This window comes from Polistes fuscatus, unplaced genomic scaffold (genome assembly GCF_010416935.1).
Source record: "Polistes fuscatus isolate 324 unplaced genomic scaffold, CU_Pfus_HIC Scaffold12, whole genome shotgun sequence".
Taxonomy (NCBI): domain Eukaryota; kingdom Metazoa; phylum Arthropoda; class Insecta; order Hymenoptera; family Vespidae; genus Polistes; species Polistes fuscatus.
In genome coordinates, this window is record NW_025113020.1 from 4780247 (window position 1) to 4804026 (window position 23780).

Here is a 23780-nt window from a genome sequence, read left to right on the forward strand (position 1 = left end):
TATTTAATGACAACAATGCCCAGAAAAAGAAGTTATACGTTTCCGTTTTGTATGATATATGCATGTATGTATGTACATGTAAGTATATACGAGGAACGCACAACACAACACATATACCCGATGAAAGTCACGACGCTCTTTAATTTCCTCCTAACGCAAAGTTTTCTATATAGTTTAATCTTGTACGATAATTAAAAAATATATGTATATAGATAAGAATGTGTGATTATTTTTGCTTTGTTTTGTTTTTTTCCTCAACGACATCATGGTCACATATAAAATTATGACAAATGACATTTAAATCTATATGCGATGTTGTAGTATCTCAAGCATTCAACGATAAGATTTACTATCTTAATGGAATTTATAAATCGATGGAACTTAATTTTGAACGTTGTAATAAGTAATTTTGAAGCTCGCGTTTAATGTGACCCACATTTAAGATAATATAATTTATATAATTGTCTATATATAATGATTCATAAATTAGAAAATAATATGATGTATCAAAAATTGAAAAAAATCAATTACCCGTACAAGAAAAATCTTTAAATCATCGACGCGAGGATAGAACTTATTAATCGGAAACCTATTATTCCACATAACTCATTAAGTTATATATATATATATATACATGTGCATGTATAAACATAACATATATAATCACTCAATGAACTAGTATATCAGTAAGTTAAAATATAATTATATTATTAAGTTCCACTAACTTATATATATTTCGTATTATCATAATTTTTTTTTTTTCTTATTTTTTTTTGTTTTCTTTTCCTTTCTGGTTTTTTTTTTCTTATTTTTTTTTATACATTAAACATTCTGCATCGCTCATTTACGTTACCTCAGACACATATACGTTAATAACACACTACATAATCTCTATACTCTCGTTTACAAACGTTTTTTCACAATCATCTAGAATTTTCTTCATCAATGCACTTTTTTTTTTTTTTTTTTTTTAACTGAACTCATTTGACATCCACACGCGTAAAGAAGACCACACATATTTGTTTGCCACGTTTAAAGTGATCAAAGCTATCCGTAAGAGATACATGCAGGCCGTATCATTCGTGAAAGCTATTGTGCTAATTTCTCAAGCTGGTAAAAGAGTGAAAGGATCATAGTATATATATATATTATAGTAGTATATATATATAGATATATATATATATATTACAGTATATATATATTATAGTAGTATATATATATCTATATATATTACTATAATATATATATTTCTTTTTTGTTTGAGAAATAATGACGTGCAATGATTAGAAAATATCATACGACACGCTCTATTATGAACTGACCACATATTACACGTCGCACGATCATACAACATAGTCATCCCTTTTTCTTTCTTTCTTTCTTTCTTTTTGTTTGTCATTTTAATGTCACTGAAAGCTTTGGTTCTTTTTGTAAATCGTTTGCTTTGTACCCTTAACTTCCTGACCTTTGCTGTTCTTTAACGTTAGTACTTCGGGACTAAAGGAAACCACCCTCCTTTTACGAGTAGACTCGGAGTCCCGACCAAGTTTACTCGTATTTGAGAAATGTATTCGACTTTTGATCACGTTGACCTGGATGATTTTGCCAAGCACCCTGGGAAGCATTAGGATTATTTGGACCAGGACCCCCAGTACCAGGATTACCTGTGTTGCCATCACCGCCACCTTGATTCATCCAACTAAGAAACCCAGAATTACCGCTATTACCGATACTGTTATTGCCTGAAGGCGGTTGACCTGGGGGCCCTGGTTGATTTGAATATCCTTGATCGTTTCCCTGATTCTGAAGATTACCGATCAGTCCCCAGGATGCTTGATTTAATGCAGCCGCTACTAAAGCAGGATTAACTGGTAATGCGGATAAATTTAACCCACCCATTGCTAGTGGATTTGATAATCCGCCACCACCACCTCCGCCATTATTCTGACCAGTAATACCTAACGCCTGGAGATTAGGCATATCCAAATTACCTCTGTTGCCAGGATTATTCCAACCGTTTGGGCCCATGTTATTACCCGAGTGGCCCATATACCTGTTTCCCTGATAATTTCCCTGGACATTGTTTTCTACCGGTCCAGGTGCTCCCCTACCACGTACATTTGAATTAACTTGATTATTAAAATTCTTATTAATGCCGTCTGACTTTGGCGCTGCATTAGAAACATGAACGGAAACTCCTTTTATAATGTGGTCTTCTCCACAGAGAGATTGTGCTACTTCTGGGTCTAAGAAAGTTACAAAAGAAAATGCGCGAAAAGGTTTTGGGATGAACACGTCCGTAACTTCACCGAATTTGGAGAAATAGTCGCGTAGATCGTCTGCAGTTAGGTCTTCTGTACAGCGTCCCACGAATACCTTGCAGGGTACTTGCTGAATCATTCCCTCCTACGCACAAACGCACAATCAGTCAATCATATACAACATATTCACATTTTATCCACTAAAACTTACGTACGGTGCACATTATTCGAAATATTTCAATTAAATTTTCATATTTAAATCATATTAAATATTCGTTATATAACAAAATCTAATTATTTTCGTTTTACTCGTTACAGTTTTTTTTTTCTTTTTTGTTTTCGACTTTTAATATACTTCATCAAAAACGTTTTGTCAATTTTTACATTCATAATACATAAAATTATATAAATAAAATTTATTCGCGTATTATTTTCTTAAAAAATACTTTGACATCGATTAATCTGCACCAACGTAAAAGTTTTATATAAATTTTACAACAGATATTTATCTCATTAAAAATTCAAAAAGAGGTGTACTGCCTTTCTCGATTTACATTTAAGATCCCTGCATTTTATTTTTTCTTTTCTTTCTTTTTTTTTTTCTTTTCTTTTCTTTTTTCTTTTTCTTTTTCTTTTTCTTTTTATCATTACTTCGATACTATTACCTTGTAAATGTTATTATTATTCATGCATAAATCTGTACAATATTATCCTTGTATATAATTTTTTTCTTTTTTCTTTTCTTTTTCTTTTTCTTTTCTTTTCCGTTTCTTTTTTTTTTTTTAAATGTAAAATGCTGAATCTCATGCTATGTTACATTATCTTAATACGAATCAACACATATATATGACAAAATAAAAATATTATTGTGAAGACTAAAGCATTTACTAGTCTCGTTAAAAAATATTCCTGCACTTTTTTTTTTTGTTCTTTTTCTTTTTCTTTTTCTTTTTCTTTTCTTTTCTTTTCTTTTTTTCTTTTACCAAAGATCATAGATCAATGAGAATATTTTTATATATATAACTTTTGTTTGGTTCTTTCTCTTCCAATTCTATCGAAATTAAAATTTATTTCAATGATGTCTTTGATTCAAATAATTGTTGATTTAAAATAAAAAAAAATAAAAAATAAAAATTAAAAAATAAAAAATAAAATATATATTTAGAAATATGTTTTACGATTGAATGAAAGTATCAATGAGGTAGTGTAACATCGTATTTGAAAATAATGATTGAAGAAGCAAGGATCGCATTGAAAGATATTTACATTGCTAAAACAATAGTACTTTTTAAGAAAGAATTCTTTCGAAAAGCACATAAATTTCATGCCAGTGATAATAGAATAAACATAAATATTCGTATTAATTAAAAAAAGCAAATATATACACATATATATATTATATATATAATATAATATAATAATTATATGGTATAACACAATATATATATATATATATATAATATCATATATTAATATCATATTAATATATATATATTAATATATGATATTTCCAGATAAAATATTAAAACGAAATATAATAACATCGAAGAATAACATCGTCGTAATTTTATTCGCTTTATAATATTGCCACTCTCTTATATAATTAATATTGTCGATTATGCATTTTTCGTTATATCATTCATTACGTAAAAGAGAGAAAAAAAAAAGAGAGGATAGGTAAGAAAGAGAGAGAGAGAGAGAGTCCGAGAGAAAAAAAAAAATAAAAAAGAAATTATAAGAGACTATTTAATAATAATTTCAAATTATTATATATATATTCCCATTGAACCATGACTTATGTATTTACGGTATTAACAAAACTCATCAGTATCTTGACATATCCGAAACGTGGTGATCCCTCGACGGTCGGTGCTTATAATAACGGTCGTAGTAATTTTCTTTAGTTGGATATCTTGCGGTATCAGCAAATCTACCATCCACTTCTCTGCCATCGACGGGGTATCTGCTGTCAACTTCTCTATTCTCAATAGGATATCTGCTATCCGATTCTCTACCGTCGACAGTATACCTTCTATCAATGTCACGGTTGTCAACGGTATATCTACAATCGGTTTCTCTATTTTCAGGAACGCTTCTACTTTCAGCGTGTCTTACTTCTGAGTAGCGAACATCCGAAGGATATCTACAATCAGCGGAAACATATCTACCATCTGCGTCGTAATAACTTCTATCGTATCCATAATTGTATCTGCCTTTCTCGGCGTAATCTGGCGTTTCCATGATAGAATAAGCAGCGCGACCTTCGTAATTAGGATATCTAGAATATTCAGCTTCGGAGGGATAAGTCGAGTTGGGAGTGGTCGCATGGGGCACCATATAATTTCTATTATCGTATCCTTGATCCTCGTAACTTGAATAATTAGCTTTTTCATATGCGTTATAACTTTGTCCTTCGTATTTATATTTATTATCATCGTAGGGATAATTGGGTGGGTATGAGGGATAATGAGTTGTTTTATAATCGTACTCTGAATCGTATCTCGGCATACTTGCTGTTTCTGATGAATTCACATTCACGTATGTTTTAGCCACAGGTATCCGTCGACTACTTGGCGTATGAACCGGAATAGGTCGGTAGCATTCATTGTGTTTGCTCGTATCATACTGACGAGCCATCATTAATCCATCAATATTCTGGAACCAGACACACCAGCCCTCGACAATAACATACTATTTTATCTGTAAATTGACACACACACATACGCACTCTCATTCTATCGCAGCAACTTTGAAAAAACGTTGATTGTTTGTTTTGTTTGTTTTAATTATAATTATCATTCCACATACTTTATATAATGACCAGTTTGATTCAATTATTTTCTAGCAATAACAATTATATAACATTCTATTTATCAACAAAGTAATGCACACTATCACAACGATCGATATCATGAAACTTATTATATTGAATGAGTAAGTTTGGATATGATGTCTCGTAATGTTTGTACATCTCCGGATATATCCTGATGATACACTAAAATCATACTTAACACGTCGCTCGATACGAATATTCTTATATTCTTTTTTTTCTTTTTTTCTTTCGAGCCCTTTAAATGCTCTACTTTTTAGTCATACTACACAAATTACATTTAAATGTACACGAAACGACCCCACAACATTTTTTTCTTTTTTTTAATTTATAATAATGTTTTCATCAGCAAACTATAGCAAATAATACTATTTTCTTCTTTCTTTTCAATTATTAATCGTTCAAATAAAATAATAATCTTACTATAGAAACCGATAAAATAAATAATAATGAAATAGATAAGGTACTATACTCGTACATAATATGTGGATAAAAAATGTTCTCTTCACTCATGCACACTGTCACACAAGATCATACTCATTACAATATTCCTCGTACTTCAAAAAATCATACATTTAACGCCATGCAAACGTTTATCGTATCATTAATCATCTTTCAGCTTTTAACACACTTTACATATTATTTTTTTTGTCAAAATCTTTTTATATTCTTTTTATCTTTCTTTTTCTTTTTTTTTTTGTTTTGTTGAAAGCATTTTGGTGCACTCTTGATTATTTTATACGATAATCCTAACTTTCTTCTTTTTTAATTAATAATTCTCTCTTCTATAAAACCGAGGAGTTTTGTGTAAAGAAAAAAAGAAAAAAAAGGTGTTACGAAGAATTATCAATGGATCTAAAAATTAACGTAAATACTAAATAAGTTTCTTGAAGATAAGACGGAAGAAAAAAAAAAAAAAAATGTATTAATATATCTATAATATACACATGTGTAAATGTTAATTGCGATAAATAAACCGATGATCCGGAAATGCATATAATTAAAAAACCATACATCCAAGTCTACTAAAAATGGACAATTAACTTTGTTCTCGATCTCAAAAACATTCCTAAGATTTTCACACTATCCTTTCTTTTTTTTTTTGTTCTTTTTATTGGTGTCAAAAGCATACTTCAATTGTATTATTATATACAAATAAAAACAAACAAATATCCCAAAAAATTCTTCAACATGATCTATCTCTCTTTCTCTCTCGCTCTCTCTCTCTCTTTCTCTTCCTCTCTCACTCTCCCTCTCTCTCTCTCTCTCTCTTTCTCTCTTGCTCTCTTACTCGCTAACATTCATCAGTTCACGCGCACATACATCACGCGTACAAATCACACATTACGCATTTACTCATTATAAATTAGCCACTTAGAATCATCAAACTAAATTCACATGTGTTCACAAAAAAACATGCAGCTGGTAAAATTTGTTGGTGGTATTCGTGTAACGTCATCTCAACGAATAATATATGTATATATATACATATATATATCTCCACGTTAATAATATTTAAATAAATGTAATAAATTATTTCTGGAAGAAGAAGAGGAAAAAAAAGAAAAAAAATAAGATTATGTTGTATTTGTTTTTCTAATTTTGCTGCGTACCATGGACACGTGCACACCCCCACATATGAATAAAGTTTCACGCATTCATCTATTTGCACCATATATCAAAGTGTGTGTATAATTTTATATACACGTTTAGTGTATATATTGTATTATACACATAGATAGACACACACATATGTGTATACGTGTATTATTAACGTAATACACGAATACACACATTATATATATATATATATATAATTGAAATACGTGCATACGTATATACATATTTGTATTGTATTTATACAAATATACGTATACGTAGGACATAATCGTTCAGAACTACTAAAGTAAATTGTGCCTCTGTAAGTTGGTTTATATATATAAAATTAATAAGAATAAAAAAAGATAACTGTGTTTATCTTTTTGACATTCATATTTCTTTCATATTATTTTTTTTTTCTTCAAAATATCATATGCAGCGATTTACTTGTACATAGTCTTATACCTGTACATATATATATATAAATATACATATATACATATATATACATATATATAAATATACATATATACATATATATACATATACATATACATACATACATATATATATATAATATAATATAATATAATATAAAGATAAAGATATTTGTACAAAAATGAATATTTATCAAAACAAAGGGGAATAAATAATAAATTATAAATATTTCCCTATCGTTGGTGAAATTGTCTTAGAATTTACTGATTTTAATACTCCGACGATGATATGGCATTGCATTTATTTAAAATGCATGCATTGAAAAAGATAATTTTCTTAGTACATATGTAAAATATTTGTATGTAATCAAAATGCCACAGATACAAAGTATATATTTATACATACATATATAAATAATAATTAATATTGAAATGAAATAAAATAAAGTATGTATATATATATTAATAATAATAATATATGTACAGGGCTAAGTAAACATTTGTACAAATTATTTATTTATCTATGTGTGGGCACTTACAGCTTTTACGGCAGTTTATATTGAAATAATATTTAATAATGACTAATAAAATGTTAAGAAGAAGAAGAAGAAGAATAAGAGTTATTAACTTTTATTATTGTTCTTACCTTACTATTGGGAACCTTGACGTCGCACCACCTCCCATCTATCATGTGTCGTTGAGCAAGACATCTTAACTGCGATTCATAGCTTCCAAATCGTATGAATCCAAATCCTTTGCTTTGACCAGATTTTGCATCCTTCTTTACCTAATACGCAATTTATTTATTAATTTTTAATATAACATATATATATATATATATATGAAAACGTTAAAAAATATAATACAAATAAAGAAATTCTATATATACATTGAAATAAAAATAAATAATTATTATTTATAAAATAAAAGAAAAAAAAGAAGTAATAATTATTACACATTAAACACTATGTCGGTTCCTATAAATCAGCATTAGATTTTCCATCCAGATCACGCCGGTCACCAATGGTCGACAAATCATTGTGGATTAAATCAATAGCTTAACGAAAGAAACTTTTGTTCTTCTAAATATTTGAATAAGTTGGATATGAATTAATAAAAATTGTTAATAACTTACTTGCGCCATTAGAACTTCACCGAACGCCTCGAAGTACTCCCTCAAGTTCTGCTCGGTAGTTTTCCATGGTAAGCCCAGTACGATCAAGTCTGTACAACGTAACTTTGTTTCCATTCTCTTTGTCTTAGCTGTGGAATTTTCCAAATGGTCATCAGATTTACGCTTATTTTCTGAAAAGATGTCACAAACATTTACTTCTATCGGTTAGTTTTCTATCGCTATGCTTTGTTAACAATCTCATAGACCAGTGTTAACCAAACTGTTGAATTGTACAGTGTAGGTTTCGTGGCCAAGGATGATATACAGATGCACGAACAAGAAGCTAAAAAGCTGGAAAAATTTATTATAACACCAACAATAATACCAGACTAATCGATAATGTTATTATATATATTTTATATACCTGTTATAATTAAATATTATGTAACAACAAAAATGTATTAATGTGTGTAATTGTTAGTTTTAATGAAAGAGGACTTTTAAGCTGATTTGTGTGTGTGTGTGTGTGTTTTTTTTTCTTTCCTTAATAATAGTTTGGAAAACACTGGTACAAATGTTTTTTAATCTTTTCTGTACCAGAACTCTATTATTTAATTAAATAGTTAATTATAAAAATTGATAGAAAAATATCGAAATTTTTATCATAGTAAAGTATATTATCTCCATTTATCTATTTGTCGATACTTTATAATATTTAATGAGAAACATTTTTTTGTTCGTTTTAGATATAAGAAAAAAGATAATACGAGTTTATTATCGAGATTATAAAATTTTAATTGCAGTAAAAATATGATTCTCATTTATCTACATAATAGCTAGCAGTTATCATTTACGTATGATAGAAACTTGAAGCATGATATATATATATATATATAACCTTTTATTACATATTTAAAAACATCATTTTAATGATACATTAAATATATACTAAGTTTGTTCTTCCGCAAATTAAAGTTGATAAATAAAAAAAACTTTTCCTTCAAGATAAATACCGGTCACCCGTTAGAATCGTAAATACAATTATTTAAACAATTATACATTATAGCATTTTATTATAAAATTAAAAAAAAAAGAAAAGAAAAAAGATAGATAAATCGTAAAGTAAAAAATTAATACGCGAAAATATACGAATTATACGAGTATATACGAAAAATATACGAATAGATACGAATATATACGAGTATATACGAAAATATACGAATATATACGAGTATATACGAGTATATACGAATATATACGAGCATATACGAGTATATACGAAAGTATGACAATAAAATATATTCGAAAAAAATATTAATTCTCAGAATAGATAAGATAATTGACAAAAAATGTATCTATATATATATTCTATGTATCTATCTATATATATAAAAGAAAAAAAAAACGAAGAAATAGTAGTAGAAAATTGGCGAGAAATCGAACGAAGGTCATGTATTAGTCGAAATGTGGCATATCGAAAAAATGAAAGGGAAAAGAATAAAATATCTTTCGGTTTTATATTTTAAATTCAGTTTGTCTAGGGTCATACGATACGATATATACGCCATCACCGCCAAACGGTATAAGGGGAGGAGAGGAAGGCATCGGGCATCTTAAAAGCACCTCTAACGCCACACGCATACGTACATCATACATATACGCAGTCATACCAACATACATATATACATTTCATACACATACATACATATAATAGAATAAGAGAAAATTATCTGGTGTGATACACACCTTTAGGAAATACACAGAAATAGACCGCCTTGCCCCAACCATTTTCAGGTGGATGAAGTCGGCCCTCAACGAGTCGTACACCACGCATCGTCCGGGATTCTGGATTGCGATATTTAAGGCCACACGTCCCGGGAAATTGAGCAGACAGGGTGGTCAATAAAAGCGTGCTGTCGTCTTCAGTAGGCAGCTCTATCGGTTCTTCTCCCTCATCTTCAGCGACTTGGATGTAGGACGTCATATTTGTCTTTTTTTCTTTTTTCTTAAAACACACTCACCGCCTATTTATATTTTATTTTATTATATTTTTTCTTCTTGATTGCTTGCTTGCTTGCTTGCTCGATTGCTAGCTAGCTTGCTTGCTTGCGTCGTCGTCGTCGTCTTCGTCGTCTTCGTCGTCTTCGTCGTCGTCGTCGTCGTCTTCGTCGTCTTCGTCTTCGTCTTCTTCTTCTTCTTCTTCTTCTTTTTGTTACTGTTATTATACTATTGTTATTATTATTATTATTATTAGCTTTATACCGTTATCGTTATTAATGTTAAATTTACTGTTAATTTATTGTTGTTATTATTATTATTATTATTATTATTATTATTATTATTATTTCCTTTTCTCTTTTTTTTTCTCTTTTTCCAAAAAGCAGGGTAAAAAAACTCGTACAACACAACAAACACACACGTTCATTCGATTCGCAGTCAATCACGCAACACCGCACCTCTTTCTCTCCACTACGATCATCTTTCCTCTTTTCTCTCCCCACTACTTCAGTACTACTATATCAGTATTTCGCTCTTCTCTCATTGGTCAAAGTAACTTTCGAGCTTGGTACGCTCCAATGCTACGCCGCTTCTTATTGGCTAATGCACTCTCAGTGATATATCGAATTATTTACGTACACCAATTATTGGATTTTATTTTCGAGTGTTCGATGTATCGATATTCTTAATCTCGATTATAATATTTCGTTTAATATTCCCATTACTATGTGCATTATCGATTTGTATAATTTGTTTTATGTTGTATTTTTTATTTATAATTATAAAATTATAGCTTTCCTTTTCGTTTTTTCATTTCTTGTTACTTTTAACGATAAGACGATGCAGCTTCTCATTGGTTGAAGCGTTACCACTCGTCAATCGAATCTGTTACGTACACCAATTATCGAACTACTTTCACTTCGATTGTTCGATATCGATTATTTTTTTAAATCTTGATTATAACAATGTTTTATTTTACTTCAATTTTTCCATTTAAATTATTATTAGTTAGTTTTGATTCTTTCATTGTTTTATTTTGACAGATTTAACGATAAAACGATGCAGTTTTTCATTGGCTGATGCTTTACCACTAATATTACGAATCATTTATATATAAACCAATTATATTATTTATCATATTATATATACTTTATAAGAAATATCAATAATTAATACAATTTTTGTATAATCGCAAATATAAGTTATATATAATATAAAAAAATATTAAAATATCACTTTTTAATTACATTCTATTAATCATGCTATTTTTCATTCAATTGTATAATTCATTCATTCGATTGTAAAGGCATATTGTTTTTCAACGAGTTAATGATCGGTTCCCATGTAAAATTGTAACGACCATCTTGTATGTTGATTATATTTTTTTCTTGAATTATATTAAAACATTGTTTAAACGGTGTATATTGACTCATAGTATCTTTATCAGCGATAATAATTAATTTGTGTCTTGCACGAGTAATAGCTACAGTTAAACGTCTCTGATCTTCTAATATTCCAGTATCCTAAATAAAAAAAAAAATGATTAGGTCGATAGTTTACTCGTTAAATGAAAAGATTCAATGCTTTATCGTTTATAGAATTTTAAATGTACCTGAACTTTGTCTGATTTTTTCTGAACACTTTTTGTACACGAATAGAAAATAATATCTTTATCGCGTCCTTGATATTGATCGACCGTATTTATTTCTATTTCTGAATCTATTAAACTTTTCATTAACATAACTTGTGCTTTGTACGGCGCCATGATACCGATTTGTTTGCATTTTATTCCGATCTGTAATAAAGAAATAAATTAATTATAAATTGTGTTAAGAAAAAAACACGAATATAAAAGAAAACAAGATAATTATTAAATTACCCGAAATAGAGTTTTCAACAGATACAAAATTAAAGCTGCCTCCCAAATATTAGTACACGTTTGATCAATCTTAATATTATCTTTTTTATCGATAAAATCAATAGTCATCTCACGAATACAACCCGTATTTAAAATAATCACAGAATCATCTAACGCTGGCGATAATACCGTTTTTACCCATATTTCATTCGACGATGGTATCTGAAACATAAAATCACAATTCACTTTTAAAAAAACGAATCTTCCTTGTCGAAAATAATTTAAATCTATCGCAAAATTTCATTACTTTTGTATTCGGTGGTACGAAGGTTGCATTTTCTATTGATTCATTGCCTGCTTTTAATTGATCGTTGTACGTTAATTTGTTAATCAGATTCATAATAGTTTTGTTCATTCTATATTGTAACGTCAAAGAAATGGTATTGTTTTCCGAATCTAATTTTTCAAAAAGAGATTCTTCTGCGCCAAGGTTTCTGAAAAAAGTATATACGATTGTTGAATAAATAAATAAATGAATAATATTTGATGTATATTTACGGTATAATATAAATCAAAATATATTTTACCTAGCCGTTTTACTTCTAACAACAGGTGGTAATTGATTAGGATCTCCTACCAAAATAAATTTATTAACGTTGTACAATGGACCTAGAATTGCTGGTTGAGTTACTTGAGTACTTTCGTCAACTATACACACGTCGAACGTTCTTTTTTCAAAGAATACGTGATTAGAACCGTAACAGGTAACTCCTACAATGTTCTACAAATTATATTGTTAATATTAATACAATTATCTTAACATATTTTCTACTTTATATATACAAACAAAATAATGTATACCTTATTTGCGTACACCGATTCCAATTCTTCGATAGTTGAGCACTCCGATGTTAAACATTCTTCACTTTTATTTTTTAACAACGGATTTATCGAATAAGACGATCCCAATCTTATAAAATCGATATTTTTATTCAATAATTTCAATAAAATATTATCTATCGCGCTATGAGTATGCGATGTTACAATTATCGAGGTGCCTAATTTATGTAAAACTTCAATCAAAGTTACGATTGTCTCAGTTTTTCCTGTTCCCGGCATGCCTTTTATTAAAACGTATTCATTGGCAGCTAGACACTTAAGAATTGCTCTTTGTTGTACTTCATTTAAATGTTGTAATACTGTTGCTGATTTGAAAATAACAGAACGAGGTAGTTTTTTTAAGAATGTTGCTGGTTTTCTAAAATGAATACAATTATAATTATGAATATAATATTTAATTTGAAAAAAAAAAATATATATTTAATTTGAAATAATATACTTGTTTATAACGATGCTTCGTAATCTTCCGCATATTTCGTTGTCGTATAACAAGCCTCCAACATTCGAAAATAAAGTTGATAAAGAAGTAATGGAATTATATTTATCGATATGAAAGTTTCCAATCGTGTTACGTTTCATAATATTACTGTTTAAAAGAAGAGTAATCGCATTTTTATTTATCTGTATTATAAAACCTGACGATATATTTATTCGTGTATCAGTACTAACAATAACGTATTCGTTTTCTACAAATTCCGTAGATATATTTTGATCTATTACAGCTTGACCGTTCGTACGAACAAAGATATGTTTAAATCTATCGTATTGTGCGATTACTTTACCGATAACTTTCAAATTGCTGATACAATTTCCTTTCATTTCTCTATAAAAAAGCACAAAAAAAAAACAAAGAATAATATTATAAATGATTCATTTACGTTACAAAATATAAGATAATCGATACAATTTACCTTTTCTCCGGCGTTAGAGTCCATATATCTTTCATATTATATTGTTCAGCTTGTATATTTTCTTCCATTTGCAAAAGAGATACCCACTTGAAGATAAAATCTATATGACTATCTTCAAATACATTTAAAATTTCTTTACTGAGTTTGACTAATCCGTGAGATTCGGACAACTGTAAGGTATCGTCCTTTTTTAAATAAGCGCAACATAGATTATTGTAAGGACATCTGAGACAACTATTATAATGATTAATAGGCTCTGGCAGTGGCATATTCTTTAACGTATCTTCAGAGTCATTCGAGAATATTATATTTTTCGTTCTGGTAAAATAATCAGCCAGGGTATTCCTTAATAAAATTAAATCTCTCTTTTCGGCACGACCGCACGTTATTTCACGCATCTGATTATTTCTGTGTGTACATGAAATAAATATTTAATTATTATTAACGTTATATCGATCTAAAAAGATACATTATTAAAATGTTAATTATTTCAAATAATATATCTTAATATTATTATTGATAAATGATTAGTATACTTAAGATATAATAATAATCCGCTATCAGTTTCTTGGCCTATAAGAGCCATCATCATAATATATAAAATAACTTGGCCCCTATGTTCCAAAGAAAAAGACGGTCTTCCTGTTTTTATTTCAATAGGCATTACTTTTTTACGGGAATGAATTTTAACTTCAACCGTTATGTCGATTTTTCCCTTTAATCCTAATTTCGGTAACCAAATATTTTCTTCTATATCGTGTACCTCAGAAATCTTCCCTTGGAAATTATTTTTGTCATTACTTATTGCTTTTTGTTTTATATCTAAAATATTTCAAAAACACGTGAGATTTGTTATATGTTTCTACTGCTTAAACATGAGACAAAGAATTAATATTCATGCGTATTTGTATTACCGTGTACGTAATGTTGAATAAATTCTGATATTTGTGATACGTATGATAATACTTCTTCTTTACATTTTTCAAAAGTAGATTCGGAACTGTACAACATATTAATCGTATCTTTAGATTGTAATTCAATTTCTGCCATTTTCTTAATATCATCTATTTTATAAATATTTTCAACTATACTCTGTGAAATATAAATAAAATAAAAAATATAAAACATATAAAAAAATACAAAATTTATACGAAGTAATATATAATTACTTTTTGTAAAAGCGTATGTACTATTTTTCCAATCAGTAACGGCATCTGATTAGAGACAAAGTAAGGCAAAGATTCTATTCTTCCAAACTTTTCGCTCAACACTGCCCGTCTGTTGCAGTAAAAGCCGCCAACAATTGTCGTACTAGAAATTAATACGTCAGGTTTTATTACAATGTAACCGTGATCATTATCGACAATCCAATTCTGTGATTCTTTCTTCGCTTGTATCATTACAACGTCACCTTCCTTAATTTGTAAATCTTTCCTTGATTTATATAAACAAAAACACAAAAAAAAAAAATATCGATTAATAATATATATATATATAAATGAAATTAATATTAAAATAATGAAATTTTCATTCAACAATTACCAATATCCTAAACACGTTACGATCCCAAAACTTTTCAAATCAGTATGTTGTACTTTTAAGATTGTCGATTTGGTACTCTTTTCCAAATTTATAACTTCGCATCGTTCCAACGAATGAAGATTTATCTGCGAATCTAAATTCCAATCGGTATCAAATATCTCATCGAAATCTTCCACATTCAATTCCTCGCAGTTGTTCATGTTGTTGAACATTCGATTTAATTCAACCATATCCAAATTCTTATTACATTGAGATTTGTTATCGTTATCTTTTATATTATTAATATTACTTGAGGTAGTTTCTTCGTCGTCGATGATAGTTAAATCATCTGTAAGTTCTTCGATCAAAGAATTATCAAATTCTTCAATTGTTTCATCGCATATATTTAAAGACTCTTTACTGCGATTCTCAGACATTTTGCAGTTTTCTTTCTCAGAATCAATAATTTTGAGACTATTGTTCAAAAATGATTCTTCGACGTTACCATAACAAATATTTTTGATTTTTGTATTCGATTCAGAATCTGAACTCTCAGATCTCTTTCGCTTTTTATTAGCATTGTGCTTTATGGAAGAATCATTTTTAATTTCCTTAACCAAAATTACATCTGTTTTTGTACTATCGTTCTTTCCTTGAGATTCAGGGATTTTTGTAAAAAATGAATTAATCTTTTTTTGATTTTTTTCTGATGCATTTGCATTCTTCGAGCCCTTTAATCAAAAATACATTGATTTATACAATGTAATAATGTTTATTATGAAATTTTATATTTGCTTATGATTATGCGTAAATATTACAATTTTAATGATAGAAACTAGTTACCTTTTTTTGAATTATATTAGATTTTTTCATCATTAATTAATATTATTATTAACATGCAATTATTTTATGAACATAATATAAAATGCACTCAATTATAACAATTTGCCTCCATTACTTTTGCCGCCAATTATTTGTTAAGGTTCATAAACTATAAAAAATATTTGAAATGTAAATACAATTAGTTGTTATTTCTGCCGATAGATCTTGTTAGTATCGTTGCAAGTCACGTGTCATCGAAAACCAAGGCGGGAAAGTTGCATTGAAATTTGAATGATTGAAAATTGAAAAAAATTTACACATTTTCTCTTCTTGTTTTTTTCTCTTTTATTTAAATAATAATTATTATCCAATGTTTTGTTAACTTCAGTTAATTAATTTTATTGACGTTTGACGTACGAGACGAGTCCAATAAAAAAAATGTCAAGTTTTACGTATTCCTGGATTTAATCGTTCACTTTTTGAACACAATTTAAAGTATAAAAGATTTTTGTATATTTAAAATGTCGGAAGAAGTGGAACGAGACGAGATATTGGAAACTCGGGACTTTGGACCACCGAAATCTTTACAAAAATTAGAGAATGCTGATATTTTATGGCAAATGATAAAAAAAAGATTTCCGAATGCTGCACCACTTCTTTGCGAATTGGAAACTGTTATCGATCGTGCCGATGATCTTTTGCAAGAGCTCAGAATGCCTCGTACAAGATCTCCTGGTGGTATTTTCATTTAATAATTTAAAAAAAAAAATTAATGTGTTATCAAATATTTTATATATCGTATTAATTTATTTCTAGAAATATCAAATTTAAACAATTTAGTTGATTCCGGTGAATCAGACGAAATGATTTCATTGATTTGCGACGAATCCTTTCCAGTAGACGCCGATGTAAATTTATTCCAAACAAATTGAATATTAATCTTTTTTAATATTTGAATAAATAAAGAAAAACGTATAAAGAATTTTTATAAAAAGGTTGTCGAAGAGGAAGGAATAAGGATGAACACAGCGGGAACACAAATTTCAGAAAGTAGCATTTCCACCGTCGACACGGATTTCGATTCCATTTTGTCTAATCAGCCATCTTTGAGTGACGAAAAATTCAATAATATGAAGGAAGATTTTAAACACGAGGAACATCGAAAAGAAAATGATAGTAATCGAGACAAAAATTATTATTAATTTCGTTAAACGTTTAATATTTTATATTTACGAAATTTATAAATGATAAAATTCTTTTCAAATGATCAAAATAATTTATCAAATATTTTGTATATTGTAGATTCTTCGAAAGACACCAAAGAAGAGAACAGTGAGTTTGATATACGAAAAACAAATAATTTAATAATTAAATTATTTCAAATTGTTTATATGTATATATACAAACACTTATTAACGAATAATTTTATTTATAAATAATATTTATGCAGAAAAAATTGACGTGCATCTTCGTGAAAATGAAAAAAACGTAAACGAACGAACGAAATCATCGTCGAACGCGAAAGAAACTGTTGTAACCAAAATTTTCGAAAAAGTGCAAGAAAATAATAATGCAAATTCTTCGGGAGATTGGAAAGACAACGTTAAAGTAGAAAATCATTATTCTACGTTAAACAATTCACATGATAATAAACAAATGAGTGAAAATGTTGATAGAATTAACGTAAACGAAAAAGAGGTATTTCAATAAATTATATTAAACAAATTGCATAAATAAATTATACAAAATAAGTATATAACATAACGGACAATGAAATATATCATTATTATTATTATTATCATTATATAAAATATATCACATTTGTTAAATATTAATTGAAAATAAAAATATTCAAAATGAAATAATATTCGATTAAAGATTTTCGTTGAGGAAAAAATGAATGATAAAACACCATTGAATATTTTAGAAGATTATGCTAATAAATGTAAAATAAAGATTCAATATAATTGCGAGAAAAATAAATGCAATCGTTTCGTTATCACAGGAAAATTATCCGAATTTTCTGGTAATTTTGTATTTATTAATCAAAATACATTTAATATACGATATATTCAATAAATTCTTTATTAATTAATATTAATTTTTTTTTAGCAACCGATTGCGGTGATACAGAAATTATGGTTAAAAATAATATAGCAAAAATAATATTGCAAAATATAGCCGATCATCAGATGAATGACAAAGATATGAAACAATTGTTGGAATTATCTCGAGAACAGTAAATTATTTCAATCAATTTATTATTCCCCTCTTCCCCCTAATTAAATAATAATAAATTTATATATATATATATATATATATTTAATTGCATAATAAAATATAATGTTGTTTTCTTTTATTTAAAAAAAAAAAAAAAACAACCCAAGAATATTAGAAATAATTAATTTTGGAAAGGACGATACCATCGAGACACCGTTAAGAAAGGTTTACATGCTTTGTATAAAAAAGGGGGCCCCCCCACCGAAATACATAACTGAAATGAAATACAGGCACGAAGGTGTTAAATTTGTAGCCAAATGTGTGGCTCTCGATCACGTCATCGAAGGTAAACGAAAAACAAAAATCTAAATAAATAATAAAAAAGCCTAATAATTATTTACAATTTATTTACATATACAAACATCGAAAAAAAAAAACAAAAAACAAGAAGAATGTTTCAAGAAAAATTATTAACCAATTCAATATGATTTTTTATTCTTATTTATTTATTTATTTATTCATCAGGACAAGGAAGTAGCCATCAGAAGGCAAAAAAATCAGCCGCGGAAAAATTCTGCGAGAAATATTTGAATCGAGAAGAAGAGAATGAAGAAGGAGGGGGAGTCGGAGGGAAGGGGGCTGGGCCAGAAAAATAAAATTTATTTTCGACATAAGTTCTATTAATAAATGTTAATTCATGGTATTTTAGATACGATCCATGGTAATTTTCCAGTCTTTTTGAACGACCAATAATCGTACAAAACCTTGACGATAATTAATAATATCATCAATGCCAATATAATGTTTAAAATGTCCAATGGATAAATCAACGCATTGTCGTCGGGTGATATGCAAACTTCTGTTCGAGTTAAATCACGAATCTGCTTGAAAAGAAAAGTAAACTTCGCGTAAGAAATGAAAGAAATGAAAGAAATGAAATTTAAAATAAACAACAAATACAAAGCAATTTATTGTATTGGAATAATTCGATTTAAAAAAAAAAAAAAGAATTATCTGTGGCTAGGAAAAAGGGGGAGGGGGCAAGGGGGCAATAATAATAATAATAATAATAATAATAATAATTGGTGTTAGGCAAAAATCACCTGTTTGTTCGAATTTTCGTCATCGCTGATAACTGCACACTTGACCTCGTTTATATCTCTAATTAAATTTGTATACCTAATCAATAAATCCTGTAATGTCCCACATAAAAACACCTTTTATGTTAATATAAACGAAGGAAATATATTTTCCGTAGATTAATCATCGAATTTTAATCATTTTAAAAAAAGAAATATATATTTCATTGAAAAAAAAAAAAAGAATTGGAAATAATTTGAAAATATTTCTTCCACGTCCATTTTGTTTTTTTCTTACCTGAAATCCAGGTGTAAAGAGACAATCGCATCTCCAAGGATTATTACCGAGATATAATCTCACAACGTTATTACTTTGCAACAAAACATTTTCCAACGCGTAAGTTGGCACCTAAAAGAATATTTAAAGGAAAAAAAAAGAAAAAGATTATCCAAAGTATTACGAAGTTTTATTGTTAACCTAAGAGATATTCATTAGCATATTCAATATTGATCAGGTGTTTCAAATCTTCTTAAATATTCCAAGTACAGTGTGACTAATAATTTAACGAAAGAGAGAGAGAGAGAGAGAGAGAGTATTGTACGAACTATTAATAATTAAACAAATATTATTTTTTGTATAGAACAAAAAAAGATGAAATAAAATAAAACAAGTTACATTAGATTGTTCAATGAAATGAAATAAAAGTAATTGTTTTTTTTTTTTTTTTGAATATTTCAATTTAAATTATTGGAACATGAATTGATAAAGAAAAGAAGAAGAAACAAAAAAGTAAGAAAATGAATAATAATTATAATATGTGATATTGAAATACAAACATCTGAAAGTTTATTTCCGCGAAGGCTCAAAATTCGAAAATGATCTAGCCAATAGGAACCGTCCAATTGTACAATGGATTCAACTAAATTGTCATTCAAATAAAGATCTAATACTTGTTTGTAGACGGGATTTTTAATTAATGGGGTTAAATCCTTGATCTGCAATCATACAAAATTTTATGTATTTTTATACTTTGTTTGTTATTTTTTTTTTTTTGTTCTCTAAATCATATATTTATAATTATTATAAATATTTAAATAATAATTAATTATATATTATAATAATTAATTATTTAATTATAATAAATAAATATATATTATTATAATAATTAATAATAAATAAATAATATTAATTAAATATTTAAGAATAAAATTATAACTGAAACCTTGTTTCCAGTTAAATGTAGGGTCGTAGTATTGGCAGGCAAAAATTCTGGCATTTCGGTTAAATCGCGATAACTGCAATTAACCGCAGCAAATGCCATTAATTGTTTCGACGTTCTTTTACCACCACGTCCAACAACGTATACCAATTCGCAATCGCATAATGTTCTTTTGCATTCTTCTTTGAGCTTCTATAAAATAATTAAATAAATTGATAAATAAATAAATTAAATAAATTGATAAATAAATAAATTGATTCGTATTACTTTAGAAAACAAAAATATTTCCAATTTTTTTCGTTGAAATGATTTTTTTCTCGTGCAAATTTAATTAATTAATAACAAATGGGGAGCAAGAAAAATTTGTTAAAATTACCATAATAATTTCAACGACTTGTACGAGTGGTCTTCCATTGTGGGGAACAGAACAACGTAATTTTTCACGGTCGACTATTTTTTTAGCGAAAGATTCATTCCTCGTGTTAAGAATCCAAGCCATATTTTCGTTGCATTTCAAAGGATTACCTTTTTTTTTTTAACATATTATAATTATTATTATTAATACGAAATATATTTTGAAATATTTCGAGTATGATTATTGTTGCTAATTAAATCTTAATAAACAAATTAATGAAATTAATCATATTCTTCAATAAATACATACCGAATAAATAAACATGTTGTAATGTTGATAAATTAAACCAATTAATATTAATTTCATTGAAATGATTGTATCTCAAATCGATGACCCTTAAATTGTTGAGCTTCGCAAACAAATCCAATGATAGTTCTTCCAATTTGTTACGCGTTAAATTAACTTTCTGTCAAGAGAAACATGGACGAAACAGAAACTTGGGGTGGTTCTTCCTCGCCTATCTGTACATTTATTATTTATCCCAAAATTCGACAAAAATAATGTTCAATAGAAGAAGAAGAAGAAGAAGAAGAAGAAGAAGAAACAAAAAACAGAACACAAAATATCAGATAAAAAATCTAAATCGAATGAATATGAATTAATTCATTTTTTGTTTCTTTTTTTTCTTTTTTTTTTTTTCAAATACAAACAACGAAATACTTCTCGTTCGTAAGAATTAAAACAAAAAATATATATATATATATAAAAATAATAAATTATTAAAATTATAAAAAAAGTTAAAATTAAGAAAATCCGATAAGAATTTTTCACAAACTTTCGATGAATTTCGATCGATACACCTGTCGTGATTGCAAACACCTGTGTCCACTTACTTCGAGAAATTGACATTCTTCGGGGAAAGCGTTAACAAATCTCGTCAAATTATTATTAATTATTTTCAATTTTCTCAAGGATGAAAATCCTTGAAAAACTTCTCGAGGATCTAATGTTGAGTTAGGCCAATTACACAATACGAGTGTGTGCACCGTTTTACCTCTATAGAAAAAAATGAAGAAAATGTTTTTACACGAATTTTTGTACTCCCTTACAATTTGTTAAACGATATAATAATTATTATTATATTTAATTATTAAATAATTTTTAATTACTGACTCGGTTTTATATTTGTCGTCGATACCACCGTAACACGTTAAACGATGTCCGTTATCCTTCAAATGACATTCTTTTAATTGGTTAGCCGAATAAATTCGATGACAATCTAAATTTTCGTTATCTTGATTAGAACCACCATGGGAAAATATCATTCTCGATTCTAACGTTATCATCCTGTATGGGGGGGGAGGTGAAAAACAAATATCCAAAAAATAATTCAAATAAAGAAATTATTAAAAACGCCAAAAAAAAAAAAATAAAGATCAGAATAATAATAATTATTATTATTATTATTATTATTATTATTAACTCAAAGTATTAGAAAATTTTATCTTATCTTACTTTTCGAATTATGCAAATAAGAAGAAAAATAAAAAAGAAAGATTAGGCTTTTTCCTCTATCACGTGTTTTTCAATACGTGTAAAAGCTAGAAAAAAAAAATTAATAAAAAAAAATAATAGACACTAATTTTTGCGCTTAATTCTGTCTCACGTGAGTAATACCTTACTTTTACGTAATATTAACGTTGAAATACTTTTTTTTTATTTCTTTTTTTTTTTCTTATTTATCTTTTTAGTTACGACAATTTACGAATGTTATACTAAACGATTTTGTCACATTCGTATGAGATAATAAATGTATACGATGTTATGGTAAAAATGTACGTTCACTGGGATAATAATTGACCTCTAATTTGTTTTTTTTTTCTTTTTTTAAATGACGAATTTAAGCCTCTTAGTTTTTCTTATTTGCTTTCGTTTGTTCTCGCATGATTATTAATTTATTATATTAAATTTCGTGCGATAAGTAATTTGAAGAAAAAAAAAATAATTTAATATAATTAAAACAAAATTGAAAACTAATTTAATTAAATCTAATCTACGATATTAATTTAAATGAAGACTTACAATATTATTATTAGCCACATTTTTTTTCACGAGATCGATGAGAGTGTTTTGTGGATTAAAAAAAAAAAAAAGAAAAAAGAAGAATGAAGAAAACTTCGTTGAAAAATAATAATTAATATTTTCTCTTTTAATAGAGATATTAAGAGTAATAAAATATAATAAAGTTTTTTTTTTTTATTTTTTAGATACGCTTTAAAAGATAAGAAATAAGCTACTGTTCTTCACGTGCCGGTAAATGTGTTACTGAAGCTACAAATCTGATGACTTAACTCTTTATAAACATATTTCATGATAACGAACGCAGACGCAGATGAGATTTTGTCTTTGATGTATATATTATGTTAATACTAATAAGTATTACTCAATAAATAAATAAAATATTTATATAGATATATAAAAAATAAAAAAGAAGAAACACACACACACACACAAAACGTGCATTTCAAATTTTTACGATCAATACTTATACTATTATATATGTATATACGATTTATGTTTAATTTTATTACATTAATATCATTCTAATTGTGTGTTTGTTAAGTGAGATGCAATTAAAAAAAAATAGATTTAAAA

The 23780-nt window shown here is 27.6% G+C and overlaps 2 protein-coding genes across 6 annotated transcripts; both read right to left on the bottom strand.

The window, feature by feature from the left end:
* Window positions 1–1369: 1369 nt before the first annotated feature.
* On the bottom strand, window positions 1370–10299 carry LOC122513605 (TAR DNA-binding protein 43-like). Of its 4 annotated transcripts, none has more exons than XM_043630027.1 (4): window positions 9988–10299; window positions 8263–8390; window positions 7774–7914; window positions 1370–2406 (listed from the first exon to the last, which is right to left on the bottom strand). In XM_043630027.1, exons 1-4 carry the CDS (start codon window positions 10223–10225, stop codon window positions 1549–1551), a joined length of 1365 nt encoding a protein of 454 aa, XP_043485962.1. In that variant the 5' UTR covers window positions 10226–10299; the 3' UTR covers window positions 1370–1548. The 4 variants fall into 4 exon arrangements, with proteins under 4 accessions (XP_043485962.1, XP_043485959.1, XP_043485963.1 ...); XM_043630024.1 differs by having other exon boundaries at window positions 8263–8432; XM_043630028.1 differs by lacking the exon at window positions 9988–10299 and adding an exon at window positions 8458–8608.
* A 1177-nt stretch (window positions 10300–11476) lies between these two features.
* Window positions 11477–23322, bottom strand: LOC122513428 (DNA replication ATP-dependent helicase/nuclease DNA2). Of its 2 annotated transcripts, XM_043629772.1 has the most exons (21): window positions 23208–23322; window positions 22299–22472; window positions 22019–22181; window positions 21435–21591; window positions 21147–21295; window positions 20774–20962; window positions 20388–20546; window positions 19849–19959; window positions 19575–19664; window positions 15451–16160; window positions 15078–15342; window positions 14823–15000; window positions 14445–14730; window positions 13909–14316; window positions 13437–13820; window positions 12959–13355; window positions 12685–12878; window positions 12405–12591; window positions 12119–12319; window positions 11852–12034; window positions 11477–11762 (listed from the first exon to the last, which is right to left on the bottom strand). In XM_043629772.1, the coding sequence occupies exons 1-21, from the start codon at window positions 23225–23227 to the stop codon at window positions 11526–11528; spliced, it is 4842 nt and encodes a 1613-aa protein (XP_043485707.1). In that variant the 5' UTR covers window positions 23228–23322; the 3' UTR covers window positions 11477–11525. The 2 variants fall into 2 exon arrangements, with proteins under 2 accessions (XP_043485707.1, XP_043485708.1); XM_043629773.1 differs by lacking the exons at window positions 22299–22472; window positions 23208–23322 and having other exon boundaries at window positions 21435–21646; window positions 22019–22107.
* Between the last annotated feature and the right edge of the window lie 458 nt (window positions 23323–23780).